Below are 26,558 nucleotides of genomic sequence, written 5' to 3'. Positions count from 1 at the left end.
AGATCAAGCTCTCTATAAAAGGAAGGCATTTGGAATGGGAGAGCCTTGTCACAGACCCAGGGTTAGGGTGCTGTGAGTTGGACTGTCTCCTCGCTACCCATTTGAGGGGCTCCTGGTGAAGAGGGAGAGTTTTAATTCTCTAGTTTATAAGTTTATAAGTCTGTTTGTAACCAAGCTTTCTTGGTTAGCTTTCTCTCTCTGTATAAGTTGAAAAAAAAAGTTTTTAGCTAAGAGCTCGTCTGCTAATGCATTCTTTACTGACATACTGTTAATCCAGAAGCGGGCAGCTAAGGGAGGGGGCTTCCTCCCCCTTTCTCCTCCTCTCTCTCCTCTCCTTATCTCATACCTGGCTCTGAGTTGAACGAAGAGGCCCCCCTGAATAACTGGAGCTTTCAGTTATTCTGTGAAAGTCAGTATACAGACTCAAGCTTTTTTCTGAATAGGAGTTTTTCAACTTACTCTGGAGTTCTCAGTTTTCTGAGCTGAAAGTCAGCCTTTTCTCAAACCTCTCTGGAGAGAGAGAGAGAGTCTTTTAGCTTCTCTGAAAATCTCCTTTTTGTGGAAAAGACAACCCCACCCCCGGGTAAGCTTCACCCTCCTTCTCTCTGTACAAGTGAGTCTTTCCCCGGATAGTTTGATCTTCTTTCCTCTATGTAAGTCCCCCCCTTTTACCTTGTTCTCTACGCAATTAAGTCCTTTTAACTGATTTTCCTTTTTCTCCCTTTTAAGTCTCTTAAACTGAGATTCTTTGTCTCTCTCTCTAATGCTTTTTAAGTTCTTTTATTTGATATGTAGCTTCTACTGATGGTAGCATTCCTAGCCTCTCTATAAATGGTATTTAGACTTTACCTGAGTTTGTAAAACTTTGGCTTTGTCTGTAGCCCCTTTTATTTGATACTATTTGCCTGGCTTTTATTTGATACTATTTGCCATGGCCTTTTTAATATTTCTATGTTATTGGCATAATATTTAGCTTTTACTGTAAGCTCTGTCTTTGTGCAACTTATTCTCTTAGTGCATACCTCTCTGGCATATCATTAGTCAATGAAAAGCGCCCCTTCGCTGGAGCGCCCCTTTCCCTGGATGGCACAGGAATTCCTGGCCGAGGGATGTGAGAGTTGCCAGATAGCCAGAGACAGGATAATTCTTAGGGAAAGGCGGGAGGTACCAGGGCAGCCAGGGGCTGCTTAACCCCCACTTGAGATAAGAGTGTGAGACAGGAATTTTCACCCAATAATGAACTCACGGCTGAAACCCTTTAAGTAAAAGCTTTTCTGTAACCTGTTTAGATGAAACCTTTTCTGATAGATATGAACCTTGATTAGTAGTGCATTCCTTACTGGCATATTAAGCCAGGAAAGGAATAGATCAAGAGGAGCCCACTCAAGGAGACAGGCGTGCACCAGGAACGAACTCAACGCTAAGTGACCTTTTGCCTTGAAGATAAGTCCTTGATAACAGGAATTTTCAAGAATGTTACTAATGGTGTGACGTGCAAGAAGCAGATTCCTGGGGAGGGGGAAAGAGGGGTTTGAAGATTATATAAACTGTATGCAACTGATGCTCGGGGCAGTTCGCTGTGAATTATCACGCGGGTGCCTTCCTGCCATTCTAAATGACAGGAATAAAAACTCTTTCTCTATTTCAAATCCTCAGTGTCTTTTTTTGACTCCTTCCTCTCTCACCCCCCCGGGTGCAACAAAGAACCCAAGGTTAACGGAAAGGTCTGCAATAAGGCTACACTGGGAGCAGATTGGGGACATGTTGATTTGGGTATGTATGTTTTACTTCAATAAAGGTACTTTGGTTCACCTTCCACCTGCTTGGTTTATGTGCCCTGATATCCCTGAAAAGAATCCCTGCATTTGGCAGACCACCAGGCTGGTATTCTGTTGACATGTGTAAAGTATATCTTTGCAATGAGAGTATAGCCTCTCAGATCACACTGTCCACTGGTTACAAGTCTCTCACCAACCCTTGGCGTGGCCAGAAATATTCTACCTGAAGGAGAGTCTCTCCCCCCCTCACATCACTCAGCCTGGACACTGAGGTCCAGCTCCGAGGGCCTTCTGATGGTTCCCTCACTGCGAGAAGTGAGGTTACAGGGAACCAGGCAGAGGGCCTTCTCAGTGGTGGCGCCCGCCCTGTGGAACGCCCTCCCACCAGATGTCAAGGAGATAAACAACTATATGACATATAGAAAACATCTGAAGGCAATTTTGTATACACAAAGGTCCTGGAACAGCTGAATGCAGATTAACAGCAGCTGAGAAGACTTTCATTTTGTTTTCTTAGCTAGGTATTTTAGTTATTTTTCATCATTTTGAATGGCTTTTCTTGTTTCCTTGTTGTACTCCTCCCTGATATTTCACAAGAAGACAATATTGTACAGTACTAAACACAAAGCAACTTATCCCAATTCCTTCTTCCGAAAACCCCCAATAAATTCAGTTAATTGCCCAATAGTTCCAGCTGGAGGGCTGCATAGTTTTTAGGTGCATTTCAGAAGTACACAGTCCCTGAACATTGGGGAGTGGTCCACTCAAACACTTCTGTTTAGTCAGTAGACTTCTCGAAGCTATGCAGTACTCTGTAGATTCTTAATGAATACCGGTAGATGCATTTCTGATGCAAAAAACTAATGTATTAAATGTGTTTAAAACTTTTAGTCAACTGCCGATTTTAATTCTTGAGTGTTTTAAATAGCTTTCACTGTTAATGCCATCATTTGAGTGTTTGCAAACCCAGTGAGTTTTTAAAAAAACCTGTATAAATTTTATGCAATACAGGCCTACCCCTATGCATGGTCCCGTTTAAAAAGTTTAAGGATCCCTGCTAAAGACTAACAGAATTATGGTAAATATGGGTAAAGTTCAGCAGATGCACCATGTTATCCCATGTTGAAGGAACATATGTTGGTTCTGAGTATTTCAGCAGTAATTTAAGGAATCTTGTGTCATCAGAGACCTTCCCCATAGCATTTTAGCTTATTTTGCAAACCTCCACACCATCCGTCTTTCTCCTGACTCTCAAACACCTGCCCAGAGATTCCCCAGTGTCAGGAGCTGCTGTTTAATTAAAGCATTTTGCAGCTGCAAAATTTCCACCTCCAATTACAAAAAAACCTTATTTTGGTGCCTTTTGTGCTTGCTAGTCACATGTAATGCCTCCACCCTAATTCCTGGGGCCTTCTTGGCAAACTTGCAACTAGCACTTAGCAGGTCTAACTGGACAAGGTATGAAACATAGAACCATAGATCAAACCTGCAATCTTTTAGTTTGTCCTTTTTAATTTAAACGCAACCCTTTGCAATAGCATGTCTCACTACAATGCAGACAACCAATTCCCTTTTGGTGTAAAATTTACATGTACTGGGTGGTTTTATTGACTGCAATTCTGTAAAAATGACTTTCTACAAACACACCCCTTTTTTTTGGAAGTGCCAGTATTTAAGTGTAAAATAAACACTTTTTTTATTAAAAAAAAAAAAAAAGCTTTTGCATGGTGCCTGTCAACTTCGCATAGGATAGACTAGCTTTCCTGGCCCTTTAAAGTTAAATATAAGGTATATGGCTTACTTTAAAAAAAGAGAACTCTGCCAAAATAATCACTGCACCAAAACCACACATCCATATGTATTTTTTACAAAAAGTCAGCGACATTTAAAGTAACAACTCAACTGTCCTTTTCTTAAGCTGTTTCCCTCCACTCCCCTAAAGCTCAACTGGAAATGCAAATAAGCTTTCCTAAGCAATTATTCAAATTTAAAATAGAAATGCTCCAGGACAGCAAAAGGTTTTGCAAGGCAAGCCCTAACTCTTCCCATCGCCGTCCTCGTCCCCTAACGCGCGGAGCTCATCAGAACACTCAGCTTGCAGAACATATATAGAAGCAATGGCTCATACCAACTCGAGAACGACAAGAGGGGATAGCTCTTCCCGATCGCGCCGCAGCTCAAACCTCCTGCCCTGGTGGTATCTGTCAAGCTTCCACCTAAATATACTTCTGCATGCACACACACCCGTTCATCTGCTTGGAACAATCCTTGCAAAATCTCTTGGATGCTCAAGCTATGGGGTTTCCCTAGTGCTCTGAAGGGGCTAGGGTGAAGGTGTTAACCCTTTCTTCCCCTCCCAGCGTTATGCACCAAATGGTTTTGCAGAAACCTGGCGTTGATTCCCAAAGGCATTCAAATTGTAATGCAATAAAAGACCATCTTTCTTTAGAAATAAAAGAAGCAATAAAAATCCAATTAAAGAGCAAAATGGATACTTAACATGGCAGATATGCAATCGCCCTTATTGACCCACCAATCCAGACACGCCACTGCGGGGATTCGGTGCTGGAGCTTCCCGTGTGTGAGTCTAGGCCACCCACACACGGGATACCAGTTGCTGGGGAAATGCGGCCAGCGTTCCACGTGCGTATTGGCACGGGCGCCGGCCAAGCCTCATAACCTGAAGTTGCGTGAGTAAGTCGGAAATGAATGGATGCCTCGGAAATGAATGGATGCCTCGGAAATGAATGGATGCCTCGAACTAACTTGAAGTTACTTGCGACCTCCTGTACTGTTACCAACGTAAAAGCAATTAAACTAAGGCAAAGTTAAAGCACTAAGGTGATACCCCTGATGTTTTTTAAAATTAAATAAAAAACCTTTTCCCCAATAAAGACAGACACCGATGTTCCTTTTATGGCTTTGGCTGACCCGCATAGGCTCTTTATGCTGACTTTGACCTACCACTATTCTAGGCTCCTAAGCTAACGAACCCTGCACCGCCTGATCTTCCGCAGTGCTAAGGCTAGCTATGCCTATCCCGCCAGATCTTCCGCGATCTAAACCTATGCTAGGTCTAAGGGCTATCTAACCTTCACCGCCAAGTCTTCCGCGATCTAGACCCTAACTACCACCTGCACGCGCTTCCAACCCATCCAACCCATCCAACCCTCAGCCCCAAAACCCTTAAACTAAACTGTACTGAACTAAAGATAAAAGAACTAAGAACTAACTGAGAATGACTGACCTGCCTAAGCGGGGAGCCTCAGCCTTTTATTGATTACCAAGAGTGACATCACGATTGATAAATTTACCAATGAGATCGCTGTTGCTGCCCTCCAAAAAGGCGGGAAGCAGAATAAACGTCCATTGACAACTTCAAAAACCTCTGGAACTACACTTTTTAGGCGGAGTGATCTCAGTGGCAAAGCGCTCACTGAGTTTTACTTTTACTTTCACTTTAGAACGGAAGGATACTAAAAATAGTACTTAAATAAACATTAATACAACAAATAACCGCGGATTCCGAAGAATCCACGAAGTGTATTCCGACACGCCACTACCTCTCTTTTAAATCAGAACCAGTGAAGGCAGTGAAGGTCCTGTGTGAGTGTCTGGAGGCGGTTGGAGGATGGATGGCGGCTAACAGATTGAGGTTGAATCCTGACAAGACAGAAGTACTGTTCTTGGGGGACAGGAGGCAGGTGGGTGTGGAGGACTCCCTGGTCCTGAATGGGGTAACTGTGCCCCTAAAGGAGCAGGTTTGCAGCCTGGGAGTCATTCTGGACTCACAGCTAACCATGGAGGCACAGGTTAATTCTGTGTCCAGGGCAGCTGTCTACCAGCTCCATCTGGTACGCAGGCTGAGACCCTCCCTGCCCGCAGACTGTCTCGCCCAGAGTAGTGCATGCTCTGGTTATCTCCCGCTTGGACTACTGCAATGTGGGGCTACCTTTGAAGGTGACCCGGAAACTGCAATTAATCCAGAATGCGGCAGCTAGACTGGTGACTGGGAACAGCCGCAGGGACCACATAACACCGGTCTTGAAAGACCTACATTGGCTCCCAGTACGTTTCCGAGCACAATTCAAAGTGTTGCTGCTGACCTTGAAAGCCCTAAACGGCCTCGGTCCTGTATACCTGAAGGAGCATCTCCACCCCCATCATTCTGCCCAGACGCTGAGGTCCAGTGCTGAGGGCCTTCTGGTGGTTCCCTCGCTGCAAGAAGCCAAGTTACAGGGAACCAGGCAGAGGGCCTTCTCGGTAGTGGCACCCGCCTTGTGGAATGCCCTCCCACCAGATGTCAAAGAGAAAACCAACTACCAGACTTTTAGGAGACATCTGAAAGCAGCCCTGTTTAGGGAAGCTTTTAATGTTTAATAGATTATTGTATTTTAACATTCTTTTGGAAGCCGCCCAGTGGCTGGGGAAACCCAGCCAGATGGGCGGGGTATAAATAATATATAATAATAATAATAATAATAAATGTGCATTGAATGGAGTTTAAATACGTGGTGTGGATCTGCCCGGTGTCTGGCAGTAGGAGCCATTGTGATAGGACAGAGCTACAGAGCCCCTTTTTCCAACAGAAAACCTTTTTTTAATTGTGCAAAAAGCACAATTTTAAAAGGAAGAAGTTTCAGATCTCATGTCCATGATACAGGGCATGGTTGGAAAAGAAGCGATAAGCCTTAAAACCAGATAAAGAATTAAGTAAAACCAACTATCTGATAAGGCCCTCCAAAACCCCGTGTGTGGGGAGCTGGAAGCCATGAACTCTTAAGAGAAGGGTTTACTAAGGTTAGGAATGGAAACCAAACCCTGTCAAATTGATAAGGAGAGAGGAGACAAATGGGAAAGGAAGAGGCCCTTAAAAGACAAGGACCATTCAGATGTATGTTTTTAGGACCTGCCTTGCTGCTGCAATGGCAAGCTGTTTTTAAGACTGTTTTTATATTATATTTTAAATGTACCCAATCCTAAGACCTTGGGGCGAAGGGCTACTAAACAAGAATCAACAAGAATATTTACCATCATTGAGTGATTGATTGATTGTACCCCACCTGGGACCTGGAATATGTGGTGTGTTAATAACAACAATAATAAATTCTATTTTTATTTATTGTGCCCCGTCTGGATAGTAGCTTTTTTTTTTTTTTTAGTTCTGAGGATTGAATTTTACACTGCCCTTCTCTGCAGGATCTCGTGTGAAAACGCGAAAACACATAATAACGAAAACCAAACAAAGGGCGCAAGTTCTGAGGAAGATGGGGGGGTGACTTTATTTTATCCTTTTCTTTTGCTCCCCTCACACTTTCCTCCTATGCCCAAAATGTCGGCCGCAGAGGCGGAGGCGGGCTCTTCCTCCTCCCTCTCTCCGCTCCTATTTCCCGCTCTTTTCCTTTTCCCGCCCACGCTCCCCCTCCCCCGCCTCTGACCTACTTCCTGTGGGCGGAGCCTTCAGGGGCGGGGGAGGAGCCGAGGAAGGAGGCGGTGCCGCTGCTGCTGCTCCCGAAGTTCCCCCGACCCGTTCGGGCAGAGCGCAGTGCGCGTGCGTCGCGTTGGTGGTGGTCGGTGGGAGGGGGTGGGCTGCTGCTTGGCGTTGGCTGGGTCGAGTCGCCATGGGCAACTGCCACACGGTGGGGCCCAACGAGGCCCTCGTCGTGTCAGGTAAGGAGACCGAGGGGTGAGAGGAGGTTGAGGAGGGGGGCTTGTTTTCCTCAAGGGAGGCCCCCGAGGGGGGAAGGGACGCTGAGGCCCCACTTCCCCCGCATCTCCCCGTCTGCCTCGCAGGTCTGCCTCGCCCTCTTCTTCTTCTTCTTCTTCCTTCCTGCTGTTCTCCTTCCTCCTTCCCTCCGGGGGGGTCCTCCTCCTTGAATTGGGTGAGGCCGGGGGGACGACTTTATCCCTCCCCTCTGTGGGCTAGAGGGTGTCCTAGACACATGCAGGCACACACACACACACACACACACACAGAGGTATGCCTGCTTTCGACAGGTTGCATGCACACAGCGCTCTCTGACACGGAGTGAACAGGTATGCAGAGATTTCTTTTGCACAAGCACACACACGCATCTATCCCGGACACACGGAGATCTCCCTGTTACACAAACAGCACAGCATGCAAATGCGCAGGTGTCTCTCGCACAGAGGGCACGTTTACGTAGATTGTTCTCACGCATGCACACGGATGGGTAGATGGCACACACGGATCTCTCACGCCAACAGCATAGCACGCGTTTACACACAGATTTATGCACCCACGTATAGAACACACGCAGAGTTCTCTTATGCAAACAACATAGCACCCATACACACAGATCTCTCTCTTACGCCTGCACACATTGCAAACACATCTTTCTTACAGACAAACAGTGATATCTCTTACACATATTGCACACATTCACAGATAAATATATCACGCACATATAGGTAAATCACATCTCACCTGTGCACATTTATTGATATCATGTAGTTCTGTGTATGCAGCCACAGAAAGAGTGTTATTTATATATACAAAGATATTCTCTTGTACACCCCCCCCCCCCCCACATATATATACTTATGTACATAAACACAAAAGTACGTAGAGATCTCTTAACTCAGGGAGACACCATTTGTAGCATTTATATACCGCCTAGTTAACTTGGCCCCTATATATTATGGAAAAAACAAATCCACGACCTACTCAAAAGTCTTGTTGGCTCCTTAAAGACCAACAACTCTTTTTATGGCACAATATTTTTGTGGTTTGCTGCAACAAAAATGAACACAGCCTGTGTCTCTGGAAAACATGCACACGTATTTTCCCTGCCACTTGGTCTCTCTGAAAAAAAATGTACAGTTCTTCTTTAGAAATTTAAAAATAGTATTAATATTAATAATATCACACACACAACCCACCTTGTACAGCACAGAGCTCCCCATAAGGCCTTGGGTTTTTGTGTATGAATAATAATCACAATAGTGACGCAATGTGTCTCATGGGATCTATAGCACTTGCACTGAGCATTAGCTGGTTTGCATTGAGGTAAACTCCCAACCGCTCTTGACACAAACTGCAAAATTAGTTAGGGATCCATTCCTCAGTGATTTGAGCTTAACTTAAGAAAATGGTGCTGAATGCTTCCTGTTTTCATCTGAAGCATATTAAAATGGGCAGCTGCTTTTGCTTGGTGGGAAACAGTTGTATGGAAATGCAACTTAGATTGATTGTATTTGTGCGTCTCCTGAAATGTTTTCTGCCTGGTTCATGAGGATCCTGCAACCCACTTAACATTTTCCAGCACCGCGGTTTGGTATGATATTACAGTTAATAGGGTGGGGGGCCTCTGAATGTGTTCTCTGCCAAGTACCTGAGCTTTACAGGAACACATTTCCAAGGCAAAATATGTAATTTGCAGCCCAGTAAGTTATTTTCAGGAAAAAGAAGGTGTGAGCTGTTGTGATTACAATTGCAGGAGGCCAGTTCAGCTCATAAAAGCTGTCAGGGTGTGTGTGTGGTGGTGGGGCCTCCACCTCCCTTGAGAGCCTCCATTCTCCCTTTTATTACTGTCTCAGTGTAGCCAAAGCTACTGCAGTAGATGGAAAATCATTCTTGGGAAAACATAGCGCTCTTTAACCACCACACCCTCCTGCTTTTTTCTGTTTGGGAAGGAAATGGCTTTGAGTGGTCTGGAAAGAAAATAGGGAGTATAACAGGCAAAAGCTACCAGGTCTGGGTTGGGGGAGCATAAATGGCGTTGAACATGGGCAGAGTGTGTTTCCCATGAACCATGGCTTAACAGGTTAATCCTGGTACAGACACGGAATCACAGAATTGTAGAGTTGGAAGGGACCCCGAGGGTCATCTAGTCCAACCCCTTGCAATGCAGGAATCAGAGCTAAAGAATCCCTGGAAGATGGCCATCCAACCTCTGCAGATGAGGATCTGCCTACTGAGTCAAGCCTCTTAATCCTCTCCCTAGTGTTGTCTGCTCTTGACTGGCAGTGGCTCTTCCAGGGTCTTGGGCAACTGCGGGTCTTCCACTCTCTCTGCTTCCTGGTATGTGGGATTGAACCCGAGACCTTCTCCAGGCAAAGCAGGTGCTCTGCTGTTGAGCTACTTTCCTTCCTTGCCTGCTTGGAAGTTGTGATAGGCAGGGAAAACCCCCCCCTGCCTAGACTTTGGACGGGAACAGTGTGGGATGAAAATACAACAGCATTATCTTTTAGCATTTTATATACCATGTTCCAGAGCACTCAAACCATATTGTATGCAGTCCTTGTAATCCTCCCAGCAGCTCTGTAACGTAGAGCAGTACAATTCTCCCAAATTGTAGATGTGGGGACTGAGAATCAAGTAGCTGCTCTGTGAGTTCATGACCCAGAGCCTTCCCTCATTTCACATATGCCCACAGAGTGTCAACTTCCCACTAGTAGCCTCTTTCTCGTGGAAATAAAACCTTGGCTGTATAAATACCTGTTTAATATGATGCTTTATAATTGCACTCCTCTTAAACTTCATTATACCTGAAGGAGTGTCTCCACCCCCATGATCCAGCCCAGACACTGAGGTCCAACTCTGAGGGACTTCTATCGGTTCCCTAGCTGCAAGAAGTGAAGTTACAGGGAACCAGGCAGAGGGCCTTCTTAGTTGTGGCATCCACCCTGTGGAGCACCATCCCATCAAATGCAAAGGAGCTAAAGAACTACACAACTTTTAGAAGACACCTGAAGTCAGCCCTGTATCAGGAAGTTTTTAATGTTTGACATTTTGTCATCTTTTTATATGTGCTAGAAGCTGCCCAGGTTGGTTGGGAAACCCAGCTAGATAGTGAAATTAGTATTTTTTAAAATTATTATTATATGCTGGTATTTTCCAGCATAGGAGTAACAAGGATAACCCCAATACAGTGGTACCTCTGGTTACGTACTTAATTCGTTCCGGAGGTCCGTTCTTAACCTGAAACTGTTCTTAACCTAAAGCGCCACTTTAGCTAATGGGACCTCCCGCTGCCGCTGCGCCACCAGAGCACGATTTCTGTTCTTATCCTGAAGCAAAGTTCTTAACCTGAAGCGTTATTTCTGGGTTAGCGGAGTATGTAACCTGAAGTGTATGTAACCTGAAGCGTATGTAACCCGAGGTACCACTGTAATGTGTGAATTTGTACAGGCCTATTAGCATACATTTGCGTTCTCTACATGCTACCTGCCCTCAAGAGGCGTGGTCAGTCCTGGATTTCCCCCTCCTCCTCCTCCCCCAGTCTTGTGGCAGGCAGGCTGTGTTTGCAAGTTGTGTTGCCAGCTTGCCCTCAATAGGAGAAAAGGGTGATCCAAGGGTCTATGGTGTTACTGGATGGCATTTCCCATCTGCTTTATGGGCACTTTTTGAAATGGGAAGTGTTCTTAGTACTGCAGGGTTGATCCGTGTCTAGCAACAGATGTATGCAGGGTGTGTTCCTGTGTGTGTCAGGAGGCCTGGAGCCTAGCGAGCAGAAGACTTAATCAAATGGAAACCCCTGAACCTTCTTCCAATGCCAGAGTCATCCCACCCTGCCCTCTGTATGCAATGAGGACATGAAGTAATCAACATGCCTCTGATTTGAGTAACCACATCCTGGCGCTCCATATCTTGGATAAGGCCCCATGACTCCGCTACGGGAGTCTTGTGGCTTCTGGCCAGGGCTGGGCCCCAGCACCTCTTCCTCTAGAAATCAATTGAATGTAAAAAAAAAACTCACACCTAACTAGCAAGTGGCGCCAGCAGAACTGTTGCCAGGGAAAGATTTCTGGAGGATTTCTGCTTGTTTAAATCTTACCCCAAAGCATCATAATCAGGGTGAGAGTTGCATTCACCCAGTGCTGACAAGGTACTAACCAATCTATCAGGATGGAATAATTGCTTCCTTCCGTGACAGGGAATGGCTTCTCCAGCAAGTTTGTGTGGCAGGCTGGACTAGGTTTTAACCAAGGCCTCCTTACTAATCTGCAGTCCACCTGTGGCATGAAGTCTTGCAGTGGAGAGAGAGAGAGAGAGAGTGTGGTGTACGTCCAGCATTTTCCGATGTCGAGCCCCCGAGACAAGTCCAGGATAACCCGGCAGCTGGGCTTTTCGAGCTGCCTTGTTCTATTTTAACTCCCAAGCAAACAATCTGTGCTTGCTTTGCTGCTTTTGTTGAGGTGTGGGTTGTACCTCTGCTGGTGGTTTAGGGGACTGTTTGCCAAAATTGCCGGCTAGCCCTTAAACTAGCACACCAGCCTGCAGTTGCCCTGAGATCCGGCATGAGCACCGCCTGTCTTATTTCTCCGTCTAAATGAGATTAGATGGATGAACCCGTGACCCACTTTGCATCTGTGCAGGCAGGCAGCCTGTTGCAAAAATTCCCGTTAGCTTGTAAGGAAGAACAGGCCATTGTGCAACAGCCTTTCTCTGGAGAGAGGTGGGCTCCTTTCCAACAGCTGCTATCTTTTCGGGAATCAGGATTCCTTTTGCCAAAACTTAGCAGCAGAGAGGGAGGAGCAGCCTCTGTTTTCCTCTGCTGCCCTTCCCCACCCCACCCCCCCAAAAAAACCTTGTTTGGGAGAGCTGGGGGGGGGGAACCATCCTCTCTGCTTCCTTTACATGTTGAGCTGCATGTAATTAGGAGAAGTGAGTACAGTGGTACCTTGGGTTAAGAACTTAATTATTTCCGGAGGTCCGTTCTTAATCTGAAACTGTTCTTAACCTGAAGCACCACTTTAGCTAATGGGACCTTCCGCTGCCGCCACGCCACCAGAGCATGATTTCTGTTCTTATCCTGAAGCAAAGTTCTTAACCTGACCAAGCATGATTTCTGTTCTTATCCTGAAGCAAAGTTCTTAACCTGAAGCATTATTTCTGGGTTAGCGGAGTTCTTAATCTGAAGCGTATGCAACCTGAGGTACCACTGTATTTTCAACCCAGGAGGTGAAACTCTCTTGCTGCTGCATCAAGCTGAGTATGCTTTGTTGTTTCCAGCAGCTGTTCAGGTGCCTCTGGAAGATCACAAGCAGGTCACCCCCCTCTCTTTGTAACCCCAGATTCCACCACCGTGTCAATTTAGTACAGTATAAGTAGGTTTACAACTAAGGCTTTTCTGTCACCCTGTTTGAGAAGACTTTTCAAAGTTGCATTTCGTAATAAGGCCTAGGGCTGGGCGATATCTGACCAGCTAAACATCACAATATACTGATATATCACAAAGTATACTAAAAAAAAATTAGTACAGTTTTGTAATACAGGAAAATGTATACAAATACCTATAAAGTGGATAAGGGAAACAGAGTTAAATACCGTATTTTCCAGTGTATAAGACGACTGGGCATATAAGACGACCCCCAACTTTTCCAGTTAAAATATAGAGTTTGAGATATACTCGACCGCAGATTCTCCACCCAGCATATAAGACGACCCCCGACTTTTGAGAAGATTTTCCTGGATTAAAAAATAGTCTTATACGCCAGAATATACAGTACATTGCAAAACAAAACAATACAAGAGAAGGATATAAGAAGGACCCCATAAGATTGTAATTAAGAAAAATGTACGTGGTCTCAAGCGTTTCATCATATGTGAGTCACAATCATAGTTCTGTGAATATTCAGATTTAAAGGTATATTTTTTAAAAAAAAATCCTGAATGTTGTTATAAAAATTAGGTTCAACCCCAGAAGGGAGTCCACGAACCCGGGGAGAGCCTTAGTAGGGCTCCCCTCCTCTCAAGAGCACTTATGAATTAATATAATAATAATAATAATAATAATAAATTTTTATTTATACCCCGCCCTTCCCAGCCAAAAACCGGGCTCAGGGCGGCTAACACTAATTAAAATCACAGCAAAAACCTAAACACAATCAATTTAAAATAACAGATTAAAACAAATTTAAAAATTCAATATTAAAACTGCAGTCTCATTTTCAAATAACCCACCAATAAAAGAATGCATAAGTATCAAACAGAAACCAACCCAAAGACCAGGTGGAACAGCTCCGTCTTGCAGGCCCTGCGGAAAGATGCCAAATCCCGCAGGGCCCTGGTCTCTTGTAATAGACTGTTCCACCAAGTCGGGGCCAATACTGAGAAGGCCCTGGCCCTAGTTGAGGCCAACCTAGCATCTTTGTTGCTCGGGACCTCCAAAAGATTATTATTTGAGGACCTTAAGGTCCTACACGGGACATACCAGGAGAGGCGGTCCCTTAGGTACGAGGGTCCTAAGCCGCATAGGGCTTTAAAGGTCAAAACCAGCACCTTAAACCTGACCCTGTACTCCACCGGGAGCCAGTGCAGCTGGTAAAGCACTGGATGAATGTGGTCCCGTGGCAAAGACCCAGTAAGGAGCCTCGCCGTGGCATTCTGCACCCGCTGGAGTTTCTGGGTCAGCTTTAGGGGCAGCCCCGCGTAGAGCGAGTTACAATAATCAAGTCTGGAGGTGACCGTCTCATGGATCACTGTGGCCAGATCAGGGCGAGAGAGGTAGGGGGCCAACTGCTTAATACGGCGGAGATGGAAAAATGCCACCTTTGCTGTGGCTGCAACCTGTGCCTCCATGGAAAGAGAGGCGTCGAAGGTTACACCCAAACACTTGACAGAAGGCGCTGGCACTAATTGAGCCCCCGCAAGACATGGGAGTTGGCCTCCCAAACCCATGTCGTCCCAACCCAGCCAGAGGACCTCTGTCTTCGAAGGGTTTAACTTCAACCGGCTCCCATGCATCCATGCAGCCACAGCCTCCAAGCACCTGGCCATGTGTCAGGGACCGAGTCAGGGCGGCCGTCCATCAACAGATAAAGCTGGGTGTCATCAGCATATTGATGACAGCCCAGCCCGAAACTCTGGACAATCTGGGCAAGAGGGCACATAAAGATATTAAAAAGCATTGGGGAAAGGATTGTGCCCTGCGGAACTCCACGCACCAAGGAGTGTCGCGGTGACAACTCCCTCCCTAGCGCCACTCTCTGTCCCCGACCTGAGATAAAGGAGCGCAGCCATTGTCGGATTGTGCCCTGAATCCCCACGTTGGCAAGGCGGTGGTCTAAAAGATCGTGGTCGACCATATCGAAGGCTGCTGACAAATCTAAAAGAATCAGCAGGCCCGAACCGCCTCGATCCAGCTGTCTACAGAGATCGTCTGTTAGCGCAACCAAAGCTGTCTCGGTCCCATAACCAGGGCGGAAGCTGGACTGAAATGGATCCAGAGCCAATGTTTCATCCAGAAATCCGCTAAGCTGTTCAGCAACCGCTCTCTCAATTACCTTACCCAGGTACGGAAGATTCGAAACTGGGCGGTAATTGGATAGATCTAAAGGATCTAAGGATGTTTTCTTTAAGAGCGGACGCACCGCTGCCTCCTTCAATTCCTGTGGGAAAGTCCCCGTGCCAAGGGACAAATTGATGATCTCACCCAGGGGGGCCCGTACCTCGTCTGGACATGCTCTAATCAGCCAAGATGGACACGGGTCAAGGGGGCAAGTGGTGGGCCTTCCAGCTCGGAGGAATCTGTCTACATCGGCAGGGAGTATCCGATCAAAGTGGTCCAATACTGGACCCAGGACAGTCGAGGGGCCTCCAGTTCCATTATTGTATCCAAATTGGCAGGGAGGTCACGGCGGAGCAGCAAGACTTTCTCCGCAAAAAAGCTCGCAAATGCCTCACAGCTATGAGTCGAATTTGTATTTAAATTTGGTTGTTCCTCTAGGGTTGTTAAAGACCTAATTATTCTAAAGAGTTTGCTGGGCGAGAGCTAGCGGATGTAATGGAAGCTGAGAAGTAAGACTTCTTTGCCGCCTTCATTGCCATCATAGGTTTTCATAAGCATCCTATGAGATGTTCTTGAGGCTCCGTCGCGAGCACGCCGCCATACTCGCTCTAGCCGTCTGAGCTTCCGCTTCATTTTCCGAAGCTCCTCAGTAAACCAAGGGGTCCCGTTTCGGCGGGGTCGCAGAGGGCGCTTAGGTGCGATCTCATCAATGGCCGTCAAGAGTCGGTTATTCCAGTCTTCGACAAGGTCATCTAATGAGTCGCCAGGGGGGGCAGGGTCCCGCAAAGCCTGACGGAATCTATCTGGATCCATCAGCCTTCGCGGGCGCCAAAATAGGCTCGCCACCCAAGCAGGGGAGGAGCGGAAAGTCAATCTCGGCTCTCAGAGCATAGTGATCAGACCATGAGACTTCCACAGAGGGGAGCATGATCACATCTATGCCAGCACCAAAGATCAAATCCAGTGTGTGGCCTGCTTGGTGTGTGGGGCCCAAAACAAACTGGGAGAGCCCTAGTGTCGCCATGGAGGTCACTAGGTCCAGAGCCTGTGAGGAGGGAGTGTCATCGGCATGGACGTTGAAGTCTCCCAAGACCAGTAGGTTTGGGAACTCCAAGGCCCAGCCCGCCACCACCTCCAACAGGTCTGACAGGGTGGCTGCTGGTGCGCTGGGTGGTCGGTACACCAGCCAGACAGCCAAGCTCTCCTTGGAACCCCACACAAGACCAACACATTCAATACTGGAGATCGCCGGTACTGGCAGAGCTCTGAAAGAGCAACCCTCCCGGATTAACAATGCTACTCCTCCCCCCCGACCCACAGTCCGTGATTGGTGGAGGACGGAAAAACCTGAGGGTGCTATAATAGAGACGATACAGAATCTCCCAATGCAAGGCGATAGCCCTTTATTAGAAACTGCTGCAGCAGGGTGTCTTGCAAGCAAAAGACCACGAACAAAGGTGCGCAAGCTCCTATATAGACTTTTGAAATTGCCCCCTCCAGCTCAAGACCACCCCTCCATACATCAGAATTACATCAAAAAATGGAAGGGTCTGGTAGCAGTGATCTGAGCATCAAGGACCCTGCCCCCATCTCTCTTGCCCTCCACCAAAAACCCATCAAGTGAAACAAAAGATATTTACATTTCCCTATATCCCAGCCAAGTTAATCACACCCTTTTGTCTGACACTCAGGTATCAGGATGCCAGAGATTATCACTCAGGCAGAGGGCTGCTGAGTAGCTGGAGGGGCAACCCCCCCTTTGTTCCTGAGACAAAGAACACTTGGTCAGTTGGGAGTCAAAATGGAGTGAGGCCTGTCTTCCTGTGCTGTTTTTCAGACATGTGGCCTTATTTGTTTTGGTACATTAATAACAATTATATATAAATAAAATACCTTAAAAATCTTACGGCATTTCCCCCCTTTGAGGCTTAATTTTTTGATTAAAAATTATTGCATCACAAAATTATTAATCTGGTATGAAATGGATGCCTTTGTGTGAATCTGAAAAGTCTTGCAAGTCAGGGCCCTTAGGGATAACATGTTGCATTTTGATACTAAATTACTTGTGGTATTCTAGCACTTTGGGATAAACATTTTCTCCCTAGTGGTCTATGCTTTATTTACCATGAAGGTCCACCAGTGACTAAAAATGCAGTTTGTTTTGTTCCTGTCTTTTTGTGTGTTTCCAGGTGTCAAAGCTAGCTGTCCTATGGTCTCTTGACCTTCAGCATGCCACAGCAACACCCATCAACATGCATCCCTGGTGTAAGGGCTTGCATTGATTTGACCTAAAGCCTTTTTACCCCATGTGGTTAGGTGTGACATTCCCTGGAGAGAAATGCCCCATCCTGCCTATCCTTGGGGCCTCTGTGGCTTTGGTCCTGCTCTCAAAGGGGTGGGCCTGCGCTCTTGCTATTTAAGGGGACGAAAGCCAGTGGCACCTTGGATACACTTGTCCAATTCAAACAAAGTCCAATTAAAATTTATATAGGCCCATGGTTCTCACTTTCCAAACCAACCTGTGAAAAACCATTTAAAAAAAGGCAGTGGTCCAAATTAATCAATTTAACATATAAGGAACCATTCCTGCTAAATCAAAGTATAAACACCTTCATGTATCTGGGGTTTTGTTTTTGGTTTTTTTGGATCTTGAAGTTTCTTCTTGGTAAATGATTCAAACAATCTAAAATGTGTAGAGGAGGTTGGAGTATCCAGTGGGTCAAGGAAATGTGGTCACAAATTGGTCTAACCTAAATACTGGACTATGCAATAGCCTGATCTATTGAAATATAAAATGCATGGCAATACACTATACATTAAACATAAAAACAAAAAAATTAAACACAAAAAGAACACACTATCAGACACATTTCAGCATTCCTACATAATAACACATAATATACACAACATACAATTATTAATTCCACAGCAGTTGGATGTCTTTGAGGAACTCATGTGATTTTGAGACAATTCTGGCTGTTTTTACATCCTTTCAATCCTAGGGCACAGAATCTTGAGGTCAAAAGAAAAAAAATGTCCTTACAATTCAACTCCCCCCTTTTGTCAATTCCCCCCAACCCCCCCCCTCAGTCTTATGTCTTTTGGAAGGAGATTGCTGTGGCCACTCTGAAAATTCTGAAGTCTTGTTGCTGCTGCTGCTGCAGGAGGTAACAATAGTCTTGTGGTCACATGGAATTGGGCTGAGGGTTTTCCATCATTGGGTCTGCATTAACGTCCGTAGAAGGGATATCCTGTAAGGGGTAGGGTTTGGGGGCTTAAAGACATAGTTATCAAGGGAATAAGTAAAAGCCCCCCCCCCCAAAAAAATCTCCCAGAGTCCTCCTGGGAAACTGCAAACAAAAAATCTTGATGCAATAAGCATTTTCTTTATTTAAATGGAGTGAGGCCTGTCTTCCTGTGCTGTTTTTCAGACATGTGGCCTTATTTGTTTTGGTACATTAATAACAATTATTATATAAATAAAATACCTTAAAATTCTTACAACAATGTCTTTCCATAAGGAAGTGTGCATGCACATGAAAGCTCATACCAAGAACAAACTTATTTTGTCTCTAAGGTGCTACTGGAAGGAATTTTTTTTTTAAATTTTTTTTCCATAAGGAAGTTAGTCGACATTCTGTGAATGTGGACCTTGCTGTGCTTTGTGTGACTCTTTAAAAAACAAACAGACAGTGAGCTGCAAAGTCCTTTTAAATTTACACGAACACCTCCCAGTTGCCCCAAGCCTCATCAGTGCTCCAAAATGGCAAAGGAACTGGGATGATCTGCTCATGATGGCCCCTTCTTGGTCCAGTGGATGCCTCTCCTGGTAGAGGGGAGTGAGCGTCATTAGCTCAGGCCCCAAGCCTCACATGGATGGTTTTCCTCCTCCTTTGCCATAATCTCCCAGCAGTGTTCGAAACTCGCATTATTTATTCTAGGCGCATTTTGCGACTGGAAATTTCATTAGTGCGAGCGGTTCCTAAGCTCTGGGCACAGTACTGCACCTAAGATTTCAGGTTAAAACTGCAGAGTGGAAGGAAAGGAGGACCTTTTCCTGCCTCCCCCGCTTCTAGCTACTCTCTGAAGACTGGGGAAGAGACCCTCTTAAGAATATTAGGGGGTGGGCACTGGACAGGGGAAGGACTAGACCATGCGAAAAATGAACAAAATATTTTAGCTGCAGTTCATTCATTTTCAGCTTTGTATTCTTGTTATTAAAAAGTGTGCCTAGACATTCCGCTATTGCGCCCCATAACCTCAGTTTAAGATGCCATCTAGCCCCTAGCTTTCATATCTCCGTTTCTAACGTTGTCTCCCAGGATCTCGCCTGCTGGCTGCACTTTTCCTTCCATCTGAGCAAATCTGATTCCATAGCCAGCAGGGACCTCCCTGAGGTAGGATGAAGAAAACAGCAGCGGGTGTGGCTGGCTGGCATTTCTCAGTGCCAGTCCTCCTTTCCTCTCCACCTCCTTTGGCCCCCCAAGAAATAGCATCATCATTTGCTACTACACCCCTACACCCCCCAGCTTTGGGGTGGAGGAATAACCAGTCCACCTGAATTCTGGCTGCTTCCGCCTTCTAAACCAGCCCCCACCCCCTGCTTCTGAGATGAAGTTGTTGCCTGCAGGGCTGCATTTGGCAATGGAGGGTTTTTTTTGGCGAGTTAATGAACAGCCTCGGGGAGCTCCAGAGTGGTGGGTGCTGAAGGAAAGTGGCTGGTTAATGAGCAACAGAGGAACCTTTGGCCCACCTACCTCAGTGTTGTCTACACCGGCTGGCAGCAGTGGCTCTCCAGGGTTTCGGGCAGGGTCCATTTCCAACCCTGCCTGGAGATGTCATCGGGGATTGAACCGTGGAGCTTCTGCACGTGCTCTGCCGCTGAGCTGCACAAGCCATTCCCCTAAAGTGAGACTCTAGTCCTCATGTTTCTGAGTAACTCTTGAGCTAGGCCACGTGTCCCTCTCGCTCACTATAGCCTACACTGACTAGCAGCAGTTCTCCAGGGTTTCAGACATGGGTCTCCTTCCTGGAGATGCCACTGGGGATTGAACCTGGCACCTCTCTCATGAACTGCAGGTGCCCTGCCACCAACATCTTGGAGGCCCAGTGGAGTTTTTGGATTTTTCTCAGGGATTTGGAAAGTTGTATGTCCCCTTTACTGGATCCTGCAGTCCCTGAGAGCAGGCAGGCTTGCTGTGAAACCACTGGTTCTTCCAGGCCCCTTCTGGGTGTGTTGTTGGCATTCAGACTCTTAAAGCACCCAGGTGCCTCCCCATCTCCCACAGGTGCTTCTGGGCCGAATCCTCTGGGATAATTCTAGGCTCCCTGTTGAGGGGTGTGCTAATGCTGAACAGCTCTGAAGGGACAGGGTGTTAACTGTTTGCCGTTGGTTTCCTTGCTTGTTTTGAAGATATTTTATTGTGGTTTTCCTCCGAGAGACAACTGCAATAAATCTGAATGACAGGGCAGAATTGATTCACAAAGGCGTTCAAGGAGTTGGGGATTTGACAGAAGTGCAGGAGTGGAAAGGCGGGGGGGGGGGATACAATATGCATTTTCCAATCAAATGACCTAACCAAAGCTCCTTCTGGGCTGGGTAGGGAGCAGAATGCTTCCTTCCTCCTCTGCTTCCAAAATCTTCCTGAGCTGTGGGGACCGTCTGCTGAGGGCGGTGTGCTGCAAAACAGAGTTGGCACAGCCCTGAGGTTGGGAAAGTCACAGGCATGGGTCACGCGCAGAGGAATGGGAACTGACCCAGTTCCCTGCCTGCCAGAGGAGGAGAGCTCCTGAATGGCTCTGCACCAGTTTGGTCATAGGTGATCTCTTGGCTCCCTCCCAGATTTCATCTTTCCTGCACAGCTTGCAGCAGGAAGTTGCATTGGGCCTGGATGGGAGTGTGTGTGATAGAGGTGGGAGTGTCCTATGATGCCAGCCCCCACCTGCTCCTGTTTCTTGTCCATTAAGCTGCGTGTGGCTATTTCTGAAGTTCTGAGAACTTGCTTTAAAAAAATTTTTTTAAAAAAAGTGGAAAACAAGCTTCAAGTTCTCCTAGGGCTGCCGAGACAATGAGAAAATTAAGGGCAGTTACAGGCAGTTGTGCAACCCCCATCAGAGAAGATTAAAGTTAAAAAAGAAAGAAATGAAATTTATCTGGATGACTTGTCTGTGAGAAACTCATGCTGCATCATTTTCTAAGTGGTCACACACTGACTGCTTAATTATCTGTGACCCAGAGGCTCCTGGAGGTCAGCCTTTACAACTGGGATGGCTCCTCTCTCTTTGGATGATGGAGATTGCCCCCCTCCAATCAACAGGGACCTCACCTGTTCCCCAAGAATTCTCAAATATTAGAAAGAGGCTCTGAGATTATACCTGCCTACTCCTTTAGTATCATTGGGTGCAGCTCATCAGGCCCTGGAGATTTGAATTCATTTAAAGTAGCTAGGTGTTCCCTCACTACCTATTTTCCTATCATGGGCTGCAGCTCCCTCCTTCCATTGTTTATTCCGTTATCCCCAGGTTGGGCACGGCTTTCCTTTCAGGTGTAAACAGAGGCAAAGTAGGTATTGAACTGTTCCACCTTCACCCAATAGCTTTTTTCCATCTTCTGCATGCAGAGGAGCTACCAATTGCTTGTTGTTCCTCTTGCTTCAGACATAGCTAATGAAACCTCTCATTATTATTTTCAACCTCTCTTGCAAGCCTGAGCTCATTCTGAGCTTTGGCTGCCTTACCTTCTCCCTGCAACTGTTGGCTGCTCATGTATACTCTTCCTTTGCAATTATATTTTATTGAATTATGCATAGCAGAGAGGAAGTAGATAGAGAAGAGCTTTTCTCCCTCATTAGACTGCAACTCGTGGGCATCCCATGAAGCCGAATGTTGAAAGATTCAGGACAGAGAAAAGAAAGGCCTTCACACAGCACGTAGTTCAACTGTGGGAAAAGTGTTGGCCACAAACTTGGATGACTTTAAAAGGTGGTTGGACAGATCCAGGGAGGAGAGGACTGGATAGCTGTTAGCCATGAGTGTCCTGTCTCCACAATTGGAGACTGCAATGCTTCTGAGTATCAGTTGCTGGAAACTGCAGGAGGGGAGAGAACTCTGATGCTCATGTCATAGAATCATAGAGTTGGAAGGAACACCAGGGGTCATCTAGTCCAACCCCCTGCAATGCAGGAATCATCGCTAAAGCATCCCTGACAGATGACCCTCCAACCTGTGTTCAAAAACCTCCATTGAAGGAGAGTCCACCACCTTCCATGGACCAATTGGACTGGCTTCCGAAAAGGTAGCTTCCTATTTTCCTATTTAAACCTCTCCTTTATTTATGTTCATGAGGACTAGAATATTAGAACAGCAAGGGAGAGGGCTCTGGTGTGCTCAAGTCCTGCTTGAGGACTTCCCACAGGGGCATCTCTTTGGGCAGGATCCTGGTCTAGCGGGTCCATTGGCCTGATCTCTCAAGCTCTCCTTGTGCCCTTTTCGATTTACAAGGAACGAGATGCTTACAATCTGGAAATGCAGACAGATGGAAGGGAACAGAAATGGAGGCAGGGTTTAAACAGGCGAGCGGGTGTGCAGCAGTTTGACATATCTGGGCATTGCCATCATATTGGTCATACCGTTGCCTTTAGGTTCTGACTACTTTGATGGTTGCCCTGGAAATGCCTCCTCTTTGGAACGGTGGGCATCCTTCGAAGCTTTATAGACAAAATAAAGCACCTGTTCCCAACCGCGCTCTCTGCTTCCTCTGCAGGTGGTTGCTGCGGGTCGGATGACAAGCAGTATGTCTACGGAGGCTGGGCCTGGGCCTGGTGGTGCATCTCTGACACGCAGAGGTAAGGAGGGGAGCACCCTCATCGCTGGGGGAGGGGACAGGTGGCTTTGTGTCAAGGCCCAGCTAGATGTGACTGTGCTGCTTTCCCACATGCTCCTGTATCAAGTGGCTCCTCGTGACTCCCAAAGACTGGCATCTTCCAAGGGCTCCCCTCCCTCTAAGTTGAGTTGCTGCAGGGCGATGGGCGAGGTAGCGTCCCCTTGGTTAAAGCTGGCCAGGCGACAGGATGATATCATTTGGGGAAGGCCCATAGCTCAGCGCTAGAGCCGCTTTGCAGACAGCGGGTCCCAGGTTCAGTTCTGGGGAACTCCAGGTAGGAATGGGACAGACGCTCTGCCTGAAACCTTGAAGGTCTACTGGTCAGTGTAGACAATGCTGAACTAGATGGACCAGTTGTGTCACTCAGTGTAAGGCATCTTCCTGCATACTGTTCTCCACCGCAGGGGGAACGAACACTGTTCTCCCTTCCAATGCCTTTCTTTCACTTCCATGCTTCTGAATACCAGTTGCAGGAAACTGCAGGAGGAGAGAGTGTTCTTGCACTCGGAGTTCTGCTTATGGGTTTCCTACTGGAATCTGGTTGGCCCCTGTGAGAACAGGATGCTGGACTAGATGGGCCATGGGCTCTTATGTTCTTATGCCCATCTGCTGCCTGAAGCAGCACCTTCACTCTTCCCAATATGGAATGGTGAAAAGCCTCTGGAGCAACTGATTTCAGGGAGAGAGGTTCAGCACCTTTATGCAAACACTTTTTGCTGTTAAACTAATAGCCCCCTTCCCAAATAAAAACCCCTCCTTTAACTGTGAAAGGGGCAGCGTTGTGACAGATGGTCTGTTGCCTCTGGTCAACGGTGCCTTTACTCACATGTCTTCCCCGGTTCAGGGGCATTTTGGTCTTAAAGATAAAAGTAATGAATGGGAGACATCATATCTATTCTGGGAACATGTATAGGGACATATGATGTCCAGAGTCAGCCAGAAAGGATTAATTTCATACACACTGAGGCCTGCAACCCCCAGAACTTTTCCCCAGCGATCCACTCCATTATGGTAGTTTTGGGGCATTTTGTGAATATTTTAAAGCTGCCACATTTAAGGCACATTCACCCTGCAGCAGATCTGACCACTGATTTGCTGTCACAGTTCCTTTCCTTCTCCCGCCACCTCCTGATAATCCAGAAAATTGATTTGTTAGGTAGTTTGTATCACAGAGCTGCCCTTCCTTGGATCCATTTCCTTTGGACCATTTTGGCAAAAAAAGAAAACTGTCCTTGAGACCAGCTTAAATTTATAACCTTGACATGATTCAAGTGACCCCCAAAACCGCAGGCTTGGAAACACTAGTGTCGTGCAAGGCCCGTGTAGTGATGATAAACTCGCACGAATAATTTTTTGGAGAATATTCTTGATTAATGAGAATATTAATAAGAATATTAGAGAATTTTCAATTAAAATAGGAGAATATTCATTTTAATGCATTGAAAATGATATAATTTTAATCATTGAAAATGATATAATTAGTTAATATAGTTGATAAACAAAACTATATGCATACATATAAAAAGAAGCTATTAACATTAAATGTATTATCATTATGTGAAATATATTTCAGTATGTCAGTCTCTGGTAAATGGCTCCTTGTACCATTGAATGGCACTGCAAAAACCAGTTACTGGCACTAAATAAAAATATAGAAATGTCAGCTGTTTAAATCAAGGCCACCTCACATAATTGTATAGGCCTAGGTACTTTAAGTGTATAAAGCATTAAAGCTACTTTCTGGGGGAAATCACACTATTTCCAAGGGTATAGAATTGCTAAGAATAAGGTGACACCAAAATAGAAAAAAAGCTATTACATATAGGTAGTTGAAATACATACAAATTAAAATGTTCGGTCCTGTATACCTGAAGGAGCGTCTCCACCCCCATCGTTCAGCCCGGACACTGAGATCCAACGCCAAGGGCCTTCTGGCGGTTCCCTCACTGCGAGAAGCAAAGCTACAGGGAACCAGGCAGAGGGCCTTCTCGGTAGTGGCACCCGCCCTGTGGAACGCCCTCCCATTAGAGTCAAAGAGAAGCAACTACTTGACATTCAGAAAATACCTGAAGGCAGCCCTGTTTAGGGAAGTTTTTAATCTGTGACATTTTAATGTATTTAATATTTGTTGGAAGCTGCCCAAAGTGGCTGGGGGGACCCAGCCAGATGGGCGGGGTACAAAAATAATAATAATAATAATAATAATAATAATAATAATAATAATAATAATAATAATAATAATTAAATGAATAGCATTTTTTAAAAAAATGTTTTCTGTAGCTCACATTTCAGAACTGCCAATGGTGAATGACACAATGCCCCGTAATGTAATTAGATCAAAAAAAAAAAAAAATCATTACTTATACTGGCAGTATCACAGCTAGACTTATTATTTACTGGATTTTTAGAAGTGGTTTGTAAAACTGGTTCTTACATTAGAATTTACAGTTTGTGGAGAATATTCTCTGGAGAATTTTCTAGCAGAGAATATTCTCAAGAATATTCACATTTTCAAGAATATACTCACCTCACATCACTAGGCCCATGCAGAACTTGCCATGAGAAACAGCATTACGTAAGTAACAACTAGAGCTCAGTGAAGAGGCTGCCTGCTGCAGCTCTGCAGGTTTCCAGGCTCTGGGGTTGCCTCCTTCCATTGCTCCCAGTGAAGAGGCACACTAGTAATAATAATAATAATAATAATAATTTATTATTTGTACCCCCCCATCTGGCTGGGTCTCCCCAGCCACTCTGGGTGGCTTCCACCAAACATTAAAACATTTAAAATATCACAGTTTAAAAACTGTTTCCATTTGACCTTGGAAGAATCTTCCTGTTGCATCTCCGCGCAACTCACTGGCCTCAGAACAGAGACTCATGTGTACAGGCCCCTCTTACAAGTGACTGGTTTCTTTCACACGCCAAATCGAAATGTGTTGGATCAAATCCCCCCAAATATAACTCTACCACTTCTAGCTAAATTGGGGAATACGCCACCGGCTTCCTTCCTTTTGCCTTTACCCACAATGCAAGAGAAGGAGAGAGAGCCTGGTTGCTGGTTGGCCAGAGGGCAGGAGAGGTGTGCTCTGTGGCCAGCAGGTGGTGCTTGGGGGGGGGGATTCCTCGGGTCAGGTGGCCTTCTGCATCTGGGAGACTCCGACCCAGAGGAGGTGTGTTGGCATCCTGTGGTCTGGGGCAGATCCCTCTGCCAGCCTTCTTAAGGGGAAAGAGATCTCTCCCTTCCCTCCCCTCCTTCACCCCCACCATGTGTATCTCCCTCTCTCTCTCTCTGTCTCTCTGCCTTAACTGTGAATGTTGCCTTGCTGTGTGTCTCTTGCGTAGCCTAACTAACTGTTTTCTGTGATGCTGTCGCTGCTGCTGCTGTCCTGAAGCACATTGTGTTTAGTCCACAGGGTCCGGGGAGGGGAGTGGGGGGGAACCCACAGCATGTGCAAATAATCACCCTAACACCTGTGGGGGCATCTCAGCCTCTGTAGGCACTAACAAGGAAAGGAGAAAGACGGGACTCTCTGGGTTTGCTGCGGGAGGAGCAGACATCCACAGTGGGTGGGTAGATTGGGGTCTCTCTCCCTGCAGGGGTCCCTGCCCAAGGGTGGGGTTGCCACATCTTAGCCTGTGTTG

At 46.2% G+C, this 26,558-nt stretch overlaps 1 protein-coding gene across 1 annotated transcript in view; it reads left to right on the top strand.

The window, feature by feature from the left end:
* The first annotated feature begins 7,315 nt into the window (after positions 1-7,315).
* The window catches only part of FLOT2 (flotillin 2), a 33,543-nt gene continuing 14,300 nt past the window's right edge, over positions 7,316-26,558 (top strand). The window contains 2 exon segments of the mRNA XM_033171608.1: positions 7,316-7,448; positions 22,797-22,878. Of these exon segments, the coding sequence (XP_033027499.1) occupies positions 7,400-7,448; positions 22,797-22,878 (131 nt within the window). The 5' untranslated portion in view covers positions 7,316-7,399.

Source organism: Lacerta agilis, chromosome 15, assembly GCF_009819535.1.
Source record: "Lacerta agilis isolate rLacAgi1 chromosome 15, rLacAgi1.pri, whole genome shotgun sequence".
Lineage (NCBI taxonomy): Eukaryota > Metazoa > Chordata > Lepidosauria > Squamata > Lacertidae > Lacerta > Lacerta agilis.
Note: the sequence above shows the minus strand (reverse complement) of the source record. Positions and strands in the feature narration are given on the sequence as shown.